Genomic DNA, 20683 nt, shown 5'->3' on the forward strand with positions numbered 1-20683 from the left:
GAACTCCGATAAGGATCTATCACCCGACCCCCAGTACTAAATGCTGACTTAGAAGCAACCGTGGTAATTAGAATTGCCAATACATCTCGCGCTATCTCAGCGAGGATTGGAAATTTTGTTGAATTTACCTTCCACCACATTAAAATATCAAAGTTTTCACTAGGTATCTCAACATCCTCCAAAAAATATTGTTCTATTTCTGTCTTACATTGCATCAAATTTCGAGACGCCCGAAATGAATGAAAATTTTGTAAAAAAGTAGTTCTAGACTTAGAACTACCAACTAATGTTGTATCACTCCGCACTTCATCATTTGATAATATAGACCCACTTCCAACATTTTTAGAACCACGGGTGTAGTGCTCATATAACCGACCTAATACCCACTTCAGTTGAGAGTCAATTCTTTCCGCTTTCTCAGCCCCAAAACTAAGCTGGAACCAATATTCCAAACCAGTCATCTTGTAACGTGGATCAAGCAAAGAAGCCACAAACAACAACGGGTTAATCTTCTCAACATCTCCCCAATACTTATCATATTTCATTTTCATTCTGTTCACCATGGCATTCAACAATGGATCACTGCTTTCAGAATACTCCGTCAAACATGAATGAACATCACAAAGTACGTCGAAATATAAGTTGGAAGTTGAATGCAAGGAACCAGAGATTTTCATTGTGACATCATAAAACACTTGCAAGAACTTAATAAAGTGACGGATATTATACCAATCATCATCAGTCGGAGAACCCAACCCCATTTTTCCCGCACCATCCTCGTACAAATAGTTTAAAAAATGTCCATCTTCGTCTATCATAAGTTCAAATGCCCTTTGGTACTTTTCTGCCACCTCTAACATCATATAAGTAGAATTCCATCTAGTGGGAACATCAAGTGTCAAGGAAGCATTACACTCAACGTTTTTTCTTTCTGCACAAGACTTAAAGAGAGCCAATCTTTGGGGAGAAGACTTCACATACTTCACCATATTTCGGACCTTTATGATTGAATTGTCAACATTTTTCAAACCCTCGTGAACAATCAGATTAAGAATATGTGCAGAACACCTAACATGAATAAACTCATGACGACAAACAACTTCTTTATTGGCTACTGTTCTTTTTTTAAACCAATCAATTGCAGTATCATTAGCACTTGCATTGTCAACTGATATTGTCAATATCCTATGAATCCCCCATTCAACCAAACACTCTTCTAATTCCCTTGCAATTGTTTACCCCTTATGATCTGGCACTTGACGAAATGCTAATATCCTTTTGTGAAAAGTCCATTTAGTTTCAATAAAATGTCCAGTGACACACATATAATTCATATTCTGAATTGAAGTCCATGTGTCAGTGGTCAAGCAAACCCTTTGACTAGTCATAAAAAACGTGTTTTTCAATGTGTTTTTATCTCTCATATACAGTTTGACACAATCCTTCATTACTGTATATCAAGAAGGAACCTTAGATCGAGGCTCAAGAATCCTGAGTAATTTTTGAAATCCCTTTCCCTCCACGGTCATAAAAGGCAATTCATCAACAATAATCATTTCGCAGAGTGCCTCCCTAATAACTTTCTCAGAATACTTGGCAATCATGAGGTTGTTACCACTACCACCTTGCCCGGCCCCAAAGGTGAACTTAGACTGAGACCTATCCTGTTTAGGTTTTAGGCTCTTGTACTTTTGGCATGAATTCACATGATACAACATAGATGAGGTGCCATTGTTCTTTGGGTGACATTTATAGGCAGTCCCACAGTAATTGCAATGAGCGACAGGATCATCATCAGGGGTACTTTTATCTCTAGTGAAATGGTCCCACGCTGCAGATTTGTTTGAAACATTTCTTTTTTTTCTAGGGAGTGGTGGCCGTCCACCACGACCATGACCACCCGCTGGCATAGATCCACTAGCAGATGTTTCTACATCCTCAATCTCTATGGGAGTAACTGGAGTGTCCTCAATCTCTATGGGAGTCACTGGAGTGTCCAAAGGAGAAGATATATGACAAGAAGTACCATTCACTGAATGTGTGCCTAGAGGTGAATCCATCTATAATTGATTAACAACTAAAAATTAATATTATTCCTTATTAATTATTATAGTAAACAAACATGATGCGTTATGGTGATTTCATGATTTGAGTCATTAAAATGAAAATTTTTTCTAACAAATAATCATAACCACCTAAAAATTAATATTATTCCTAATTAATTATTATGGTTTTTAACTATAAATTCTTATTTTTCTAAGAGAAACCGATCTAAGAAATTTTATATAAATTCTAAACCTATCTGTAGATAATTTTTAGGTTGGCAAGCCATTCCACCCGGTGAATAATCGCATTTTTTTCCCATCATAAACAGTAATTCATGTCAATCTGAACCGATCCTGTAAAAAACAATTTTTTCTCTCTGACTTTGCTTCCTGTATTCGCCAAGTATTCGGTATTCCACAAAAAAAAAAAAAAACAAAAAGTGGGTTTACTCGGGAAGGCAACAGGCGCATCACACGAAGAGAAGTCAGAGAGAAAAAATAAGTTGCAGGATTTGGTTCAATAGGATTGACATGAGTTACTGTTCAAAATGGGAAAAAACAAAGTGAAAACGTACTGTAGACGTGCGAAAATTCAAAGTGAAAATGTACTGAAACACGTTGCTCCATAACCTGCATGTCAGTTTGATTTAGAGAAACCGTGTTCTCACTGTGCGGCAGAGGTAGGAAAACCGTGTTGATTTGTCCTAAAACCTTGTTCTCTTTTGATGATTTGGTCATGGTTTTAACTTTCAAACTTTTGAATTGATGTCAGACTTCTTTTCCTCTTTCCTAGACTAAGAGTCTAAAACGTGTGAAATAAGGCAATAAGGCATAAAATATTAAAGTCATAAAACTTCAAACAAAAAAAAAAACATAAAGAACATACAGAAAAGATATAAAGCGTAAAAGACTAAAAGTTACAAAAAGAAAAAACAAAAAGACAAAGAAAAAGCCAAGGCATAAAATAAAAGAACATTAAACAAGTTGGAAGCTTTAGCTGTTAGTGACTTAGTGTTTTGTTTACCCTTCAAAAACTGCACGGCTCCGCAAGAGGAGGAGTTTCAGAATGCAGCTTGTAGAGTTTGAGTCGTTTGACAATGGCAACAGCAGCGTCCTTTCAGCCTTTTAGCCTCAAGCTAGGTTAAGGTTTTGAGTTTTTTCATAGGGATGTATATATAGGATGGAAGAATGAAGAACACGGAGACTCTCCCAATATGTTTCTACTTTTTGTAAACACAAAACGATGTGTTTTTGTTAATAATTTTTTTTAAAGGAAATACGACTGTCGGTTCGGGTTCCGACTACGCGAAAATCATTTCCCCTACCGACCGAACCGATGTCGGCAAACGAAATCTATACCGCCTACCGGCCGCTTGGTGTCGGCGCGATGACGGCCGGTGGTTGGCCGGTGGGCGGCAGGCGGTCGATACGCACTGTCCTAGCGCGAGTTACAAAAAATTAGGATTATGTCGTTTTTCATAAAAGGATGTGAATAAATCGGCTCTCAAATTATTTGACCGAATTTGAAAGAATTCAAGTTGGTGATTGTGAGAGACCACGTATATATGAGACTCACTTGACTAGATAAGTGGTAGACAACCTAATTTTTATTTGGTCAGATGAGTTCCATTAGTGGTCTCTCATAATCACTTGTCCGAATTATTTTAAATTCAGACAGATAATTTAAAAGGATCTTGATCTAAATAAATCACGTCGCTTCTGACAGTATAAACGATGTTAATAAAAACTACTGTATTTATTAACGTCGTTTCCAATCCACAAAGAACGTGAATTTTTAATGTCCTTCTTAGAAATTACGTGAATTCACGTCCTTTCTAAAAAGGACGTGAATAATTACCGTCCTTTATTTTTTAAACAACTTAAAACCTTAATTTAAAGTCTTTTTTTTTTTTGAACGGGAACATTTCATTCATTGCATAAACGCCCGAAGAAATATACATCGGCCCGAAGGCAAAAACACTATCCCAAATCTACAACAGAAGCCCAAAGGCTCAAGGTAGTGAGTAGAGATGAAGAATCCCTAAACATTAAGTCAGGAACAAACCTAGCTTAAAGCAGCTACTAAAGCAACAAGCTAAAATTACAAGAACAAACATTTGACCCTCTCTTAGCAATGAAGAACAACCCACCAAAAGTGAAAAGGTCTGGTCTAGCTAACATGCCACCTAAATGCCCAAGTAAAATTTAGCCCACTACAATAGTAAATTGTGAAAGAAAGAAAAAATATACAGAAAAAACATAGAAACAAAACGCTGAGCCGGAAGGAGGAACCACCCTGACCAGTGTGTGTAAGACCACGTGCCACACCCGGGCCTCCCTTGCTGCAACCAATCAGCCAACCATCTTGAAAACACCACCCAGACGGCCGAAAAATTGCATGTGGCCCACACGCGCAAGCTACACCCTCGGCGCGTGCAAGCCACGCTCCAAGCGTGGAGGTTCGACACCGCCAGAGGAAGAGGCGACAGGATCAAAGACTGACAGTGAACAACATAGGGGGGGTCGTGTTGCAAGAACTCCCACGTAACCATGTAGATCTAAACTTAAAAGAATGCCGGAGAACACGAACGAAGGTCACTCCCATGGACGACTTGAAACGAAATGAATCTGTCAAAACAACCAAAAAAAAACAACCAAAAAACAAATAAACAACACTCCATAGCCCCAACAGCTAGGAGAACCACAACCACCACCGGAAACTAGCCGGGGGGAACAAAAACTCCCACTGGGACAAGCCAGGGGACAAAAAAACACTCTAGCTCAAAAAAAACTAGAGGGAGAAACACCACCAGGAGGAGGGAGGCGTAATGCCTCCCTCCTCTGGAGAAACCTACTCTCAGAAGCTCTCTCTCTATAGACAAAGAAAAACGAGACTCTCTCTCTAGAAAGAAGGTCGTCTTAATTTAAGGTCATTTGTTAATAAAGGATGTTAGTTTTTTAAAATTTGTGTCCTTTAAAAATAAAAGACACAAAAATGACGTTGTTTATATATAAACGGCATCAACTTTAAAAATTCTTGTCACTTGTTTGAAACGGCACTAAATGCGGGTGTTTTTTTTTTTTTTTTTCGTAGTGTGCAATAGTGATTACTTGGCCCTACATGGAAGTGATCATTCCGCATTTATCTCAGGTGCCGTCCAGAAGAGTTAAGTGAAGATTCAGATGCACGCATTTTGAATCGCATTATGTAACACGCGTCTTCAAGGGTGTCCGGACAGTATTGCAAACGGAGCCTCTCGGACTTATGCGTTCGCAAGAGTGTTCGAACGGCGCTACGAACATGAACTTTCTGCCAAGGTCGTCCGGACAGCTGTTGTGCCCGTCTGGACACCTACTCTAGACACCCTATTTCTTGGCATTTTACTAACTCTAATAATTTATTTAATTTAATTTATATTTTAATTACCCAATTAATATCTCAGATAATACAATTACATTTTGTTGTTCATTATAATATCCCATGGATTATGGGTTGGGATTATGAAATCTCAGTTGGTACTTGCATTAAATATATTACCAGAAAAATAGATTATGCAACAAATTAAAGAAGAAAAACAGCTAGGATTAGATGCCAATCGGGTATAACTTTGTATCGTTTGCAAGGCGCAAAGAATGCCTTGCAAATTAACAACTATTCTCTTTTACATCATGGCTAAGTCCATCACATGCTGAATTTACGAGTTTACTCATTATCATCAAATGCTAACAGTTTTAGACCACTTTGGAAGCCGATCGCAGTTTGCAGGCATCCATCCAATCAACTGCTTCTCGTTATCGTAGATAACCATCTTATCTTGCATTGATATGTCTGTAAAAAACGAATTAAGGATGTGGTTGCGTTTAAGTAATGATGATATATCTAGCTGCAGTACTGTATGTTTGGGATGTTTGATATTTTTGTTTCCATTATTATGTACCAATCATTACCTCCGATGATGTTCAAAGTACTCAACCCTTGTTCTAGAATTCCCAAGCAAACATTTCCCTTGGACTGGTATATATATATATAGCATGTTGTTAGTGAGTTTTGACACAAATTAAGTGGCAACTGAGACAAGAAATGATGGTACGGGTATTACCGATATGATTAAATAAGCTTCAGGGGGGAGTTCAAACTGAATTTTGGCTTTCCCACCATTGATGAAGCTCAATGCTAAGGGCTTGAAGTATTTCCTGACATCTTTTAGGCTTTTGAATGGTTTTCGACCTCTCCAACAGATTGGGAGAATCTTGTCATCCAGTTCTTCTGTTAACGGCTTTCCACTTAATTCTCTCTTCACCTACAAATAATATGCATGACATCATCGATCACATGTATATATATAAAACAAAAAGATAAAAGATTTTGCAGGCGTTTAATGATGTAAATCTACTCACCAAAGAAGTTAAAACTTGGTAAGCTTGAGAATTTAGGTAGGTGTAGGAGCTCCCACTGTCAAAAACTAGGACCAAGTTTTTAATTCCAGTGGTCTTCCCTCCAAATATTAGCTCCGCAAAGCCGGCCGATGAGTAATGTTGGCTGACAAATATATGAATGAATGTAAATTAATATATGAATGTCCATGCATGCATGTAAATAGAATAGAGGGGGAAGGGGTAATTAATTAATTACGGATGATCATGTGACATTGATGTCCAAAGCACACGTGAAGAATCATAAGGGCCGTCACCGAAGAAGAGATATCCTCCACCTCGCCCACTTAAACAATGTTTTCGCACCAAACCCTGCCTACTAAGCTGTGATACAATGCTGGACTGTCCCTTGCCGAGCCCAAGTACTCCGTCCAAGGGATGAGAAGCTGGATTAGACATCTGATCATATCCACAGCTGTGTACGTACGTATACAAGAAAATCAGTACGCATATATATATATATATAGAGAGAGAGAGAGAGAGAGAGAGAGAGAGAGATTCAAGTCATTTTTGAAAGTCATTGGTACTTATAAATGTCAACTTTTCCTTCACTATTTCTGAATAATCAATTTACAGTTATATTGTGCATATATATAGAGATATTGCCTATGCTATTCTCGGGTATACAGATTTTGAGGCTAGAATCAAGGTTGACAACTCTTCCTAAATTCACTCTGATTTGCTATTCCTAAATTAAATCTCTCTTGATTGATTCTCAATTTACAACTCAGAGTTTACAACTCACGCCAACACTCCCCCTCAAGTGGATGCATCTAATTCTTTAATGTGCAACTTGTATAGTGAGTTGTGGAAATCTTTACTTGATATGGCTTTTGTAAGAATGTTTGCTAGTTGGTTCAGACTTCACAAATGGAAACCGAATGATTTTAGCTTCAATATTTTCTTTAATGAAGTGCCTATCAATCTCCACGTGTTTAGTGCGATCATGCTGGATAGGATTGTGAGCAATAGCGATGGCTGCCTTGTTATCACAAAAGCGGTCCATCTCAGAGGACGGTGCAAAGCCAATTTCTGTTAGCAGACTTCTTAACCATAAAAGTTCACAAAGTCCTTTAGCCATTTTACGGATCGAACTCTGCTTCAACACTTGATAGAGCCACCACCTCTTGCTTCTTACTCCTCCATGTAACAAGATTCCCCCCGACAAACATGAAGTAGCCTGAGGTAGATCTTCTGTCTGTGGTATTCCTTGCCCAATCTGCGTCTGTATAACCATTAACTCTGAGATGGTTATTTTTTGCAAACATAAGCCCTTTTCCTAGAGAGGATTTTAAGTATTGCAAAACCGAATCATTGCTTCCATATGATCCTTACTAGGTTGGTGCATAAATTGACTTACTACACTCACTGCGTAAGCAATATCAGGACAGGTATGTGAGAGGTAAATAAGTTTCCCAACTAACCTCTTGTATCTTCGTTCGTTCGTTGGTATTTGGCTTGGATGTCCTCCGAGCTTGTGATTCTGAACAATTGGAGTGTCTGTTGGCTTACAATCCAGCATTCCAACCTCACATAGTAAGCCTAATACATATTTTTGCTCGGATAGAAATATATCTTGCTTTGATCTAGCAACCTCTATTCCTAGGAAATATTTAAATCCTCTCAGATTTTTCATCTCAAATTCGGTTGCCAATTTTTCTTGAAGCTTAGCAATTTCCTCTGTATCATCCCCTGTAATGATCATGTCATCAACATATACAATTAAAGCTGTTACCTTGCCCTGTTGGTGCTTCAAAAATAATGTATTGATCTGAATTACTTTGGCCGAAGCCATACTTCTTCATTGCTTGACTGCACTACCCAAACCATGCTCGAGGTGATTGTTTTTGTCCATACAGTGCTCGCTGCAACTTGCACACAACTTCAGTTTTTGAAGATGCTGTATAGCCTGGGGGGATGTCCATGTAGACTTCCTCTTCAAGGTCACCATGGAGAGAAGCGTTCTTTACATCCAATTGATGTAATGGCCAATCAAGGTTGGGTGTGAGAGATAACAAAACCCTGACTATATTCAATTTAACCACCGGTGAAAATGTTTCTTCGTAATCTACGCCATATGTCTGAGTGTATCCTTTTGCAACTAGCCTCGCCTTGTATCGTTCTATAGATCCATCTACCTTGTGTTTGACCGAGAAGATCCACCTGCACCAAACTGTCTTCTTCCCTTGGGGTAGTGGAACCAAGGTCCATGTTTGATTTTTTAGTAGTGCCCCAATTTCTTCCTCTATTGCTTTTGTTCGCTTGGGATCCATTACTGCTTCCTAAACTGTAGTAGGAATATGACATGCATAAAGTTCTTGTGAAAAAGTCTTAAGAGGCTTAGGCAATTTTTCTGTGGACACATAGTTGGCAATTGGATACCTCGACCTTCTTTCCTCAAATGTTTGGGTAATATCTGTTTGGTGGCTTGCCCAAGTTATGCCTGAAAGGTAAGTTATATATCCAGCGGAAGTATCAATAACATTGATGTTAGTATTTTGGCCTCATTCTACATTTGGACAAAATCACTTATGTGTAAAGATGCAGTAAACAGGGATTGCACTATTCAGAGTGATGTCAGACGATTCTGCCTGCAAGTCAGAAGAAATCCAAATTCACTGTCAGCCGTCCGGACGATCGAGCCATCCCGTCTGGACGCCCCTCTGTCCACTGTTCCATCCGTTCAGACGACGTGTCATCTCGTTCAGACGCCAGACAGACCAGCATCATCCGTCCGGACGACGTGCTCCTTCCGTCTGGACCCTTACACTGTATTGAGAAGCTTTTGTTCCAGCTTGCATCTGTCCTGATATTTCAGCAGCACGTCCGGACGCCTCTCAGTTCTCGAACGGTTTTCTAATTCTTTCCAAGTTCCAAGAAAGGGAAGATCAATCAACCGTTTGGACGATGTGGTATCCCGTCCGGACGCATGTCTCCGTAAGGCAAGAATCGCAATTCAAAATTAACCGTCCGGACGTCTGACAGCCTTGGTCCGGACACGCATTCATCAAAGAAGGAAATTGCTGATTCGACTTCAACCGTCCGGACGCCTGCCCCTCATGGTCCAGATGAACGCAATGCATGTATGGAAATTGCGTGTTGAAGAATTGCCGTCCGGACGCTACTCCCCCATGGTCCGAACGTGCGAAGCCTTATATGGAAATTACTTGCAGTGGACGTGCAACCGTCCGGACGTTAGTGTCTCATCGTTCGAACGATGTTCTTATACAGGAAAGATTTTCAGCGAAATTTTCAAAAAATTCTGTCGCATTATTACCCGTCCGGACGGCCCAGCTTCACCGTCCGGAAGGCGTCCGTACATATTACTGCAGTTGCCCATTCTGCACCTCAACCTATAAATAGAGGCCTCTGGGCATTGAGAACTGCAGGAATTCGGTATTGAATTCCACAACTGCTCAGAGACGTGATATTTCCTCTGAAGCCCTGTCAAGTGTACTGTTGCTGTGCTACATCTAAAGTCTATCTTAGAGGTCGGCTCTAAGGTAAAGGATTCAATTGAAGACCCCTTCAGGTAAGAGACCTGGTTATGAAGCGTTCGTGTTGGGTTACACGTCAGAGATCAAGATACGACCACTGCATCGGGTATATGTGAGTGTTACTGTCTTGTATCTAGCTTTGTCTTCTGAATCGTGGAATTCCTGGGTTTGGCTGCCCCGGAGTGGTTTTTCTCTTAATTGAGTTTCCACTTCGTCAACAAAAATCTGTGTGTTATTTATTTTCCGCTGTGCTTTAATTTTTGTTGACACTTGTGCACACACTTTATTTTTGAAGTCAAATTCAATTTTCAATTGATAATTGAGGGTGTGCCAATATTACGTACCTCAGGAATATTCTCAGGAGATGGGCTTGCAGTTACTAAGAGACAGGGGGGTTCTGGCTCTTCTCCTGATGGTGTAGGCTCAGTTTCGAGAGGTTCTTTTCCTAATGGTGTGTTTATGATCTTCAAGCCATTTAAAGGTAAGCTACTTCAACTCTTCATCTAGTGTCTCCCCTTGAAGAGAAGTAGTGGATGTCGAGGAAAGGTAGAAAGGAGTGGACTCCAGAAAGGTGAAATCCATAGTCACATATGTACGCTGAGTAGTAGGGTCATAGCAATGGTAGCCTTTTTGATTTGTAGCATAGCCCAAGAAGAGGCACCGAAGAGCACATGTATCAAGTTTGGTACGTTGGTTCTAGGAAGGTGGACATATGCCACACATCCAAATATGCGAGGTGGGAGCATGCGGGTAGTAGGTAGAGAGATTGAGGCTGACAAGTGTTAGTATTTTATGTTGGCTACATTTTGGATGACAAAAACACTTTATGTAATGGTTGCTATTTAAACAGGATTATCAGTCTTATTCATAATCTTCAAGTTTTATGGACAATGTTTATTTCAAGCCATGTGCCTTGTCACAAGTTTCTAAAAAATGTTCATGAAGATACCATGCAAAATCCAAGTCAGCTAGCTGGTTCCTGTGCAACCGTCTGAACAGGCCTTTGAAGGCATCTAGACGCCCTGTAGAGTCTAGAAGTTTAAGCGTTGAAGATGTCCAGACGACAGGGCAACACTATCCGGACGCTAGGTCGGATTCCATTGAAGACCCCTTCAAGTAAGAGACTTGGTTGGGAAGCGTTCACGATGGGCTTCGTGTCAAAGTTAAAAGTATGACTACTGCATCAGAGGTATGTGAATACGAGTGTCTTATAATTAACTTTGTCTTCAGTATAGTGGATATTATGGGTTTGGCTGCCCAAGAATGGTTTTTCTCTTCACTGAGTTTCCACTTCGTCAACAAATATCTTGTCTCTTTTATTTTCCTCATTTAAGATATTTTGTTGCACACAAACACACACTTGGTAATTTAAAAGTCATTATTTATTTTCAATTGGTATCAGAGCACACTATGTTAAGATTTATTTCTTGAGTGTGATCTTTTTGACTTCTATTTTTTTCATAATGTCTCAATCTCTTAATTTTATTCATGCCTTTGATGGCTCGAATTATAGGTATTGGAAAGCTCGTATGTGCTTATTTTTAAAATCTATTGATGTTTGGCAAATTGTGAAAATTGGTTGGACTAATCTAGAGGATACAATTGCCAAACCATCTATTGTTGAAAATAAAGCACGACTTTCCAATGATAAAACCCTCCATGCTCTATGTCAAGCGCTTTCTCCATCTGAATTCGCAAGAATTTCAAATTGTGAATCTGCTAAAGATGCATGGCAAATCTTAGAAACAACATATGAGGGCACCAAACTTGTTAAATCTGCCAAGCTCCATATGTTAATTTCTAGATTTGAAGAAATTAAGATGTTGGATAATGAGACATTCAGTGAGTTTTACACCAGGATCAATGACTTGAGAAACTCGATGGTGAGTCTTGGGAAGAGGGTCTCTGATGTAAAACTCATCAAAAAGATTCTAAGGTTTTTGCCAGAGCGTTTTAGGATTAAGGTGACTGCCATTGAAGAAAGCAAGGACTTAGATTCTATGAAGATTGAAGAGTTGGTGGGATCTCTTCAAACTTATGAGTGTTCCCTAACCCCAATCAAGAAAGCAAAGGGAATGGCCTTCAAGGCGACTAAAAGCATAGTCTCCCCTGATGAAGACTTAGAAGAAGAAGACGAAGTAGCCATGCTCGCCAGAAATATCAATAAAGTAATGAAGACTGATAAATTTATCAAAAGACCAAGGGAAACTCCCAGTGAAGCCGAGCCAGAAGAAGGATCCTAAAGGTCCTAGATGCTATGAATGCTTTAGCTTTGGGCACATGAGGGAGGATTGTAGGAATTTTAGATAGGCCAAGGGGAAGGTTTACAACACTACTCACAGCAAATCTGAAGAAGAAGAGACCTCAGATAAGGATCATAAGTATCTGGCCTTCGTAGCACCTCATAAAGAATTTGAAGGGTCACAATCCTACTACTCAGAGAGTGGCGATAAAGAGAGGGAAGAATTGAAAAAGGCATATGGACTCTTGGAAGAGACCAATCAGAAGAATGTGAAAGAGATGAATAATTTGAAGATGGAAAAAGGCACATTACTTCAGAAGATCACAAACTTGGAAGATAAACTAATGGAAGTGTAGTTATAGTTGGAGAAGTTCTCAGACAACAAGCTAGCCCAAATGCTGATTGGACAAAAATGCTTATCTGACAAGACTGGTCTTAGGTATGTAGCTACTACTGATGCCTCCAACATTGCTTCTACTTCAAAAACTGTGTTTGTGAAGCCCTCAATTCCAGACTCTCAAAATGCCTGTGGAGACAGAGGTAAGACAATTGTACCAAAAAGCTTCCCTACTTGTCATCATTGTGGGATGGTGGGACACATTAGACTAAATTGTGGTCAATCAAATTCCCCTAGGACTTGGAAGGATTTTCCTAAGAAGAATAAAGGGGTAGAAAAAGATTTCAAGTCAAAGTATGTCCCTTCACATAAGAGACTACCCACTCACAGGTTTGTCCCCACCTGCCATCATTATGGCATAAGCGGTCACATCTGACCTAGATGTCCTCAGCAACACGGTTCTCCTTTTTCACTTGTCAAGAAAGAGCCGCTGAGACAAGCTCCCTCCGGCATTAGACCTCCTAAGAGGCATCAGGCTCCACGGCATCAGCATGGACCGCAGAAATTTGTTCTTTCCAATCAGAGTGGCAAGCCAAAAAAGAACAAATCAAGACATTACAAGAAGAAGCTGTTGAAGCCTGTCAATCAATAGTTTTATGAAGAACTGCCTATTATAATGTAGAACATATTGAGATGGATGGACCACCAGATGAAGGCCTATTCACATCCAACACGGGTATGTCAGACATGGGTCAGAAAGGATGAGACCACTCACCTCCCAAGGGGGAGGGGACCCACCTAGTAAGTGAGGTCACACATGCCTAGGATTGTGGTTCCTAAATCCTAGTGTATGTCAGGTATATTTGCATTGCATCTTTTACATTGTCATATTTGTGCATGCTATGGAACCATTTTTTCTATCCCTATATGGTTTCTCTTGTTGTATTGAGAAAATTCTGCAGGTATTTCATAGGGATGATAGAAAAAGCACGACAGACGGTTGCTTTTCTATCTTGGTTTAGGTAAACTTCTCTCCCTGAGGTTAGGTTTGCCTTTACCCTACATGCTTGGACTGATTATCTTTTATTTTCTACGCATGTTTTCTTTTTTAAAAAAAAAAAAAAGAAAAAAGAAAAAAAGGGGGGGGGGGGGATTCGATGCAAGGTTTCTTCTAAAGTTTTCAGCTATCTTATATATGTTTATCTGTTTTAACAATTCTCTGTGCTTTGATAGAATATGCATTCATATAATTAAGTTTCTCAGTTTGATCTGTGCTGAGTTTTCCTGTTGCATCTTTACTAGATAGTTGCTTTCCTCATGCGATGAAAATGTGCACTATCCAAGGCTCTCCTAAGGTGCATTTTTTTTTTGTCTTTGATTTTCTGCTTCTGAAAATTCTTTTGAGAGATTTTTTATGTGCTAAGATTGTCAAATTGACCAATTCACTAGTTGAACCTAGCTTTAAAAATTCTGGCTTCCTCTCTAAGTTGCAGCACCAAAAAGAAACACGCAATTTTACTTCTGAGCTTAAAGTTATATGAATAAATTCACTGCTTCTGTGCTGATACAACTATATATCTTGTCCTTCATGGTGCATGTAAAATTCAAAATTATGCTGCTTCTTAGGGGGAGAGTATCAGATGAGGGTGACTAGGACCTAGTAAGATAATGTTTGACTTTTGACTGATCTAACTGTGAAATTCTCCTTTTTAGAAAATTCAATTGCTTTAAATCATATCAGCGAACCTCATGCGATGAAAATGTGCACTATCTAAGGCTCTCCTAAAGTGCATTTTTTTTGTCTCTAATTTTCTGCTTCTAAAAATTCTTTTAAGAGATTTTTTATGTGCTAAGATTGTCAAATTGACCAATTCACTAATTGAACATTGCTCTAAAAATTCTGGCTTCCTCTCTAAGTTGCAGCACCAAAAAGAAACACGCAATTTTTTTTTTGAGCTTAAAGTTATATGAATAAATTCACTGCTTTTGTGCTGATACAACTATATATCTTGTCCTTTATGGTGCAATTAAAATTCAAAATTGTGCTGCTTCTTAGGGGGAGAGTATCAGATGAGGGGACTAGGACCTAGTAAGATAAGGTTTGACTTTTAACTGATCTAACTGTGAAATTCTCTTTTTTAGAAAATTCAATTGCTTTAAATCATATCAGCGAAGATCATACCCTATTGAGAAAGTCTTCATACACACACACACACACACACACACATATTGCATGAGTTAAGTTGACTATTGAAATATCTCTACCTGCATGGAATTTATGCTCATTGATTACTTAACTCTTTTCTATATGCTTGTGTATTTTTTATCAGCTATCTAACCGTTTCACAAATTTAGATACATGTGTGTGCTAATTTCTTGTTGAAGACCTAACCTTGTTCTTTTCTCTTGTTTTTGTTTTGGTTATGGTTTTTCTATTATACTTTGTTTACCCTTTGTCCTTTTGTGACAAAAAATGGGAGTATTTTTTGTTTTGGACCGGGAATGTATTTCCAAACTGGCCAAGTGTTTTTTGTCTTAGAATGACCAAATGGGGAGTTTGTTAGTATTTTATGTTGGCTACATTCTAGATGACAAAAACACTTTATGTAATGGTTGCTATTTAAACAAGACTATCAATCTTATTCAGAATCTTCAAGTTTTATGGATAGTGTTTATTTCAAGCCATGTGCATTGTCACAAGTTTCTAGAAGATGTTCATGAAGATCCCATGCAAAATCCAAGTCAGCTAGCCGGTTCTTGTGCAACAGTCCGGACAGGCCTTTGAAGGCATCCGGATGCCCCATAGTGTTTAGAAGCTTAAGCGTTGAACACGTCCAGATGATAGGGCAACATCGTCCAGACGCTAGGTCAAGCTTATCTAATTTCTACATGGAGTTGGATTTTAGTCGACACTTATTTGGGAAGTTTCTGCAAGACGTCTGGACAACGTGGCAACACGTCCGAACCCTACCCAGTGTTTCAGAATATTCTGGTTTTCCTTTACGAACGCCGAAAGGATTGATAGTGAAGACCGTCCGGACGTGGTCCTGTTTTGGGAAGAATCGCACTATTCTGGAAAGACGGTCGCAGAAGACCATATGGACGAGGCTATCTTCTGTCCGAATTTGTCTAGAATTAGGTTTTCTGAAGCCTATATAAAGAGGGCTCTAGGCTTGTTATTTGTAAGAATTGAGTATAGAATTCCGTAGTGCTTAGAAAGGGTGTTTAGGGAGAATTGAAGATCCGCTAGCTCTCTAGCCGTTTCCGGTGTGTGATATTTGTTTTGTGTGAAGTCTATCTTAGGGGTCGGCCCTAAGGTAAATGATTCTATTAAAGACCCCTTTAAGTATGAGACTTGTTTGGGAAGCGTTTATGATGGGCTTCATGTCAGAGTTAAAGGTATGTCTACTGCATCAAGGGTATGTGAGTACGAGTGTCTTGTAACTAGCTTTGTCTTCGGTATAGTGGATATCCTGGGTTTGGCTGCCCTGGAGTAGTTTTTCTCTTCATTGAATTTCCACTTCGTCAACAAATATATTGTCTCTTTTATTTTCCGCATGTAAGATATTTTGTTGCACACGAACACACGTTTGGTAATTTAGAAGTCATTATTTATTTTCAACAGGGATTGTAATGGGGTTTGAAAATTTAAGATTTTGGATGGAAGGTGATTGATCAAATGAACAGCAGTGGAAATAGCATCCGACCAATGTCTTGTGGGAACATGTGTGTTGAGGAGGAGAGCTCAGGCAGTTTCAAGAATATGTGAATTTTTCCTTTCAGCTACCCCATTTTGTTGTGGTGTCTGGGGACATGAAGTCTAGTGGATAAGGCCGCGGAGTTGGAAATATGACTGAAACTAGTGATTGACATATTCTCCAACATTGTCAGAACAGAGAATCTGAATCTGAGCTGAAATTTGAGTCTGAATCAGAGAATGAAATGATCTAAAAACCCCAAATACTTCATCCTTATGTTTCAGCAAACATAGCCAGGTCATGCGAGTGCAATCATCAACAATTGTCACAAACCAATGTACACCAGATACAATAGAAACGGGGGATGGTCCCCGTACATCGGAATGAATTAAGGCAAAAGGAGTATCACTTTTATTAATGCTTAATGGATAAGTAGCCCTATGACTCTTGGCTAAAATACAAGTATCACAATTTAACTTAGAAGTTTCTTCATTGGAAAATAAATCAAGAAGCAAATGCCTTAGATACCCGAATGATGGATGTCCCAAACGACGATGCCACAACCAAATCTGTCGAGTCTTGGAACTCACGGAATAAGACACCTTATGTGCTCTTCCCACACTAAAATCTTCCATGTAGTATAGCCCCCCCCCCCCCCCCCCCTTAGTACCACACCTAATTATCTCCTTGGTGAGAATATCTTGTATAAGACAAAAATCAGCAAATATGAGTACCACACAATTAAGGTCTATAGTGATTTGGCTCACAGATAGTAACTTATGCGACAATGAGGGAATAAGTAAAGTATTGGATAGTTGAAGAGATGGTGATAACGTTATAGATCCGACTCCTGTGACGGGTGAGACCACTCCATTGGCATTTGCAATGCTAGTGCGTCATGGAGGTGAATAGTGAGAGATATCCACAGGATCAAAGGTCATATGATTCGTGGCTCCAGAGTCAAGAAGCCACTCATCACGATCGGAATTGAAACAATGACTAAGTACCGCATGACAGAGATTACCTTGATCCACAGAAGTGGAATTCTGTTAAGGGATTAGAGAGAGGCACGGTTCGACTGCTGCTACAGCAGCCTTGCCTATGCCTGTACCTGTACCAGCAGTATCTTTTTTCTTCCGAGCTTGGAGATCATGCCACTAGTCTAGGTATCCATGCAGCTGGAAGCAATTTTCCAGAGTGTGCTTCATATTACCACAATGAGTGCACTTTAGTCCGTAAAATGATGATCGGGCTTTAAAGCCAAATTTTCCTAAATTGTGGGAAGTCGAACTAGAGGATCCAAGCTTGAGACTTCTTGAAGCCAGCACTGCTTTTGGCAGTTCAAGGTCACTTGTATTCATCACGGCCTGGCGAAGGGCCTCCCTTCAGACATGTACATAGGCTTGTTCCATGGTGGGAAAAGGATGCAGTTGCAATACATCACTGCGAATATTGTTTAGCTTGTCGTCAAGGCCATCCAAGAAAACATACACCCAATCTTCTTGGAGGAGATTATTGTATCATTGTATATTAGCAAGGCATTCCATTGGATTTGGACGTTGAAAGTCGATCTCACGCCAGAGTCCTTGTAAGCCAGTGTAGTATTTTTCTAGGGATCCACCTGCTTGACGGAGACGGGAGACACGACGCGGAGATCATAAACTTGAGAGGTTTCTCCACCATCAAAATAGGTGGTAGCAACCGAGTCCCAAATCTGTTTTGCAGTTGGAAAACGGATGAAGTTGCCAATTAGTACTGGATCCATGGAGTTAATTAGCCAGCCTTTGACAATAGCGTTGTCAGTACGCCATTTTCGGAAGGATGGATTGGTCGATGATGGCTGGGTGCATTCACCATTGATGTAACCCAACTTGCCTTTGCCAGAGATGTACATCTCGACAACTTGGGACCATAGGGCATAGTTGTAACCATCCAACTTGATGCCAATCGGTAGAGCAGCAAGTTTGGAGATCACAATCGAGGCCTGGGCTTTGGACAGAGCTTTGGCCATTTGAGTGGTGAATAGTTCAGAGAAGAGTTCAGCCATCTGGGTTGATATTTCGGTGGCTTCCATAGGTGAAGGTGGTGGTAGACACGAGGCTAAACACTAGTGATGGGTGTGAACAGGGAACCAGATCGTAAGATGCTCTAATACCATGTCAATTTTTCCTTCATTATTTTTGAATAATCAATTTACAATGATATTGTGTACATATATAGAGATGTTGCCCATGCTATTCTAGGGTATATAGATTTTGAGGTTAGAATCAAAGTTGACAACTCTTCCTAAAATCACTCTGATTTGCTATTCCTAAAATCTCTCTTGATTGATTCTCAATTTACAACTCACGCCAACTGTAAATCTCCTTCCTAGTCATAATTTGCAAAAATTAATTCCATTCAAAGTAATATATGATTCTCAAGATTGGCTTCTAAAACAATATTATCTTAAGATTTAGTGAAAATAAGTAAGATGATGATCATGAAATGAAGTGACGGACCCGAGGGGTAGGTGAGGTTTAAGTTGCATCCCATTAGTAAGGTCGATGGAAAAGACTTCCTCGAGAAGGACACCAATGGATGAACTGCCATCTGCATACTGAACCTCATAGTCACATTGCTCTGGGGTTTCACATCTGTGTTCACCGTATGGGTTCAACGCTTGACAAAGAGGGTCCCTGCAGACTACCAGGTTGTTGGGCCTATAAAGTGGATGAGGTGACTGCAGCCAACAACAACATAACAAACTTAAATCATTTTCTCTCTCTCTCTCTCTCTCTCTCTCTCTCTATATATATATATATATATATATATATATATATACATACATATAAAGTGGATGCTCTCTTTTGGTCGAGGTGTCAGTTCATGGGGGCATGTTGACAATGGCTGGTAGTGATATAAATATATATGGGAAGTGATTCATGCACAACCCATATTTCACAACTATCCCACAACTAAGACACATGGGGTGGGACCCATGCGTGTGGGTCTCACATGTGGATCCCACTCAATGTATCTTGGGGTTGTAAGATAGTTGTGCATGAGTTGTAATTTTATCATTTCTCATATATATATATATATATATATATATATATATATATATAGCTAACCTCAGTGCAGCGGACACAGGGAGCGTCACACTGGAGCCATGTGAGGTCACTACCGGTGTCAGGATCCAGAAAGTAAGGCTTTGACGGCTGCCCTATGTTGAGGGTGACTTTGTAGAACCTACAAATTATATATTTGTACGTCTTAAATTCAATAGATGGTGTCTTATTGTGGGTCTAGAATTTGGACATATCATATATATGGACTAATACCCCAAGTGTTTTTTTTTTTTTTTTTTTTAACAACAGGAAAAATCAAGTCATGGATTTTCGTGGGGAAGAAGAAATACATATAACATGTAGATTATATGTACGTACCCAATAGGATAGACATTCCCGTAGAGTGGGAACATGACGGAGGACCCAACTCGGTTGAGCAACAGTGACGATGTTGGCTTGGTTAGCATGGATTTCCTCCTACTATGCACCTGATCCATAGAATTCAGAATGATTTGCAAAAGATTCTGATCCAATATGATCAACATAAAGAGCTGAAGACATTGATAACTCACATAAGCCGCCAAAACCAACATCAGCACTGGTAATAGCACCAACACCACCACCACCTTTTGTCCCTTCATCTCTCTTTGTTTCTCTTGCCTCAATTAGCAAATGAATGAATGAGTTTTAGTGATTTAACTATGTGCTTGACAAAATGACTCAAAGAAATAGCAATTAGACAATTTCTTGGGGCTTTGTGGCCTTTTGCTTGAACCAAGTTGTGTTTTTGATGATGAGGTTTTTTATTGGTAGCCATGGGAATATTTATATATAGATGCGTGACAAATAATGGGGGTCATCGAGCATATAAGTATTACTTCTGAGCTAAGCATGAATGGGTATTGATTGCTTGCTCCTTTAATTGTCTCTAATTGCCTTACTTCCCTTTTGACTTCAACAATGACATTTTGTCTATTGTAGGGGTTTTAGTGATTTAACTACATGCTTGACAAAATGACTCAAAGAAATAGCAATTAGACAATTTATTGGGGCTTTGTGGCCTTTTGCATGAACCAAGTTGTGTTTTTGATGATGAGGTTTTTTATTGGTAGCCATGGGAATATTTATATATAGATGCATGACAAATAATGGGGGTCATCGAGCATATAAGTATTACTTCTGAGCTAAGCATGAATGGGTATTGATTGCTTGCTCCTTTAATTGTCTCTAATTGCCTTACTTCCCTTTTGACTTCAACAATGACATTTTGTCTATTGTAGGGGTTTTAGTGATTTAACTACGTGCTTGACAAAATGACTCAAAGAAATAGCAATTAGACAATTTATTGGGGCTTTGTGGCCTTTTGCATGAACCAAGTTG

At 39.4% G+C, this 20683-nt stretch overlaps 1 protein-coding gene across 2 annotated transcripts; it reads right to left on the minus strand.

Moving 5' to 3' along the window:
- Positions 1-5607: 5607 nt before the first annotated feature.
- Positions 5608-20119, minus strand: LOC133879308 (aspartic proteinase Asp1-like). 2 transcript variants are annotated; one of them, XM_062317837.1, is made up of 9 exons: positions 19876-20117; positions 19682-19791; positions 19367-19484; positions 18755-18975; positions 6679-6894; positions 6444-6585; positions 6146-6346; positions 5994-6057; positions 5608-5874 (listed from the first exon to the last, which is right to left on the minus strand). In XM_062317837.1, exons 1-9 carry the CDS (start codon positions 19942-19944, stop codon positions 5762-5764), a joined length of 1254 nt encoding a protein of 417 aa, XP_062173821.1. In that variant the 5' UTR covers positions 19945-20117; the 3' UTR covers positions 5608-5761. The 2 variants fall into 2 exon arrangements, with proteins under 2 accessions (XP_062173821.1, XP_062173822.1); XM_062317838.1 differs by lacking the exon at positions 5994-6057 and having other exon boundaries at positions 19876-20119.
- Positions 20120-20683: the final 564 nt, after the last annotated feature.

This window comes from Alnus glutinosa, chromosome 10 (assembly GCF_958979055.1).
Source record: "Alnus glutinosa chromosome 10, dhAlnGlut1.1, whole genome shotgun sequence".
Classification (NCBI taxonomy): domain Eukaryota; kingdom Viridiplantae; phylum Streptophyta; class Magnoliopsida; order Fagales; family Betulaceae; genus Alnus; species Alnus glutinosa.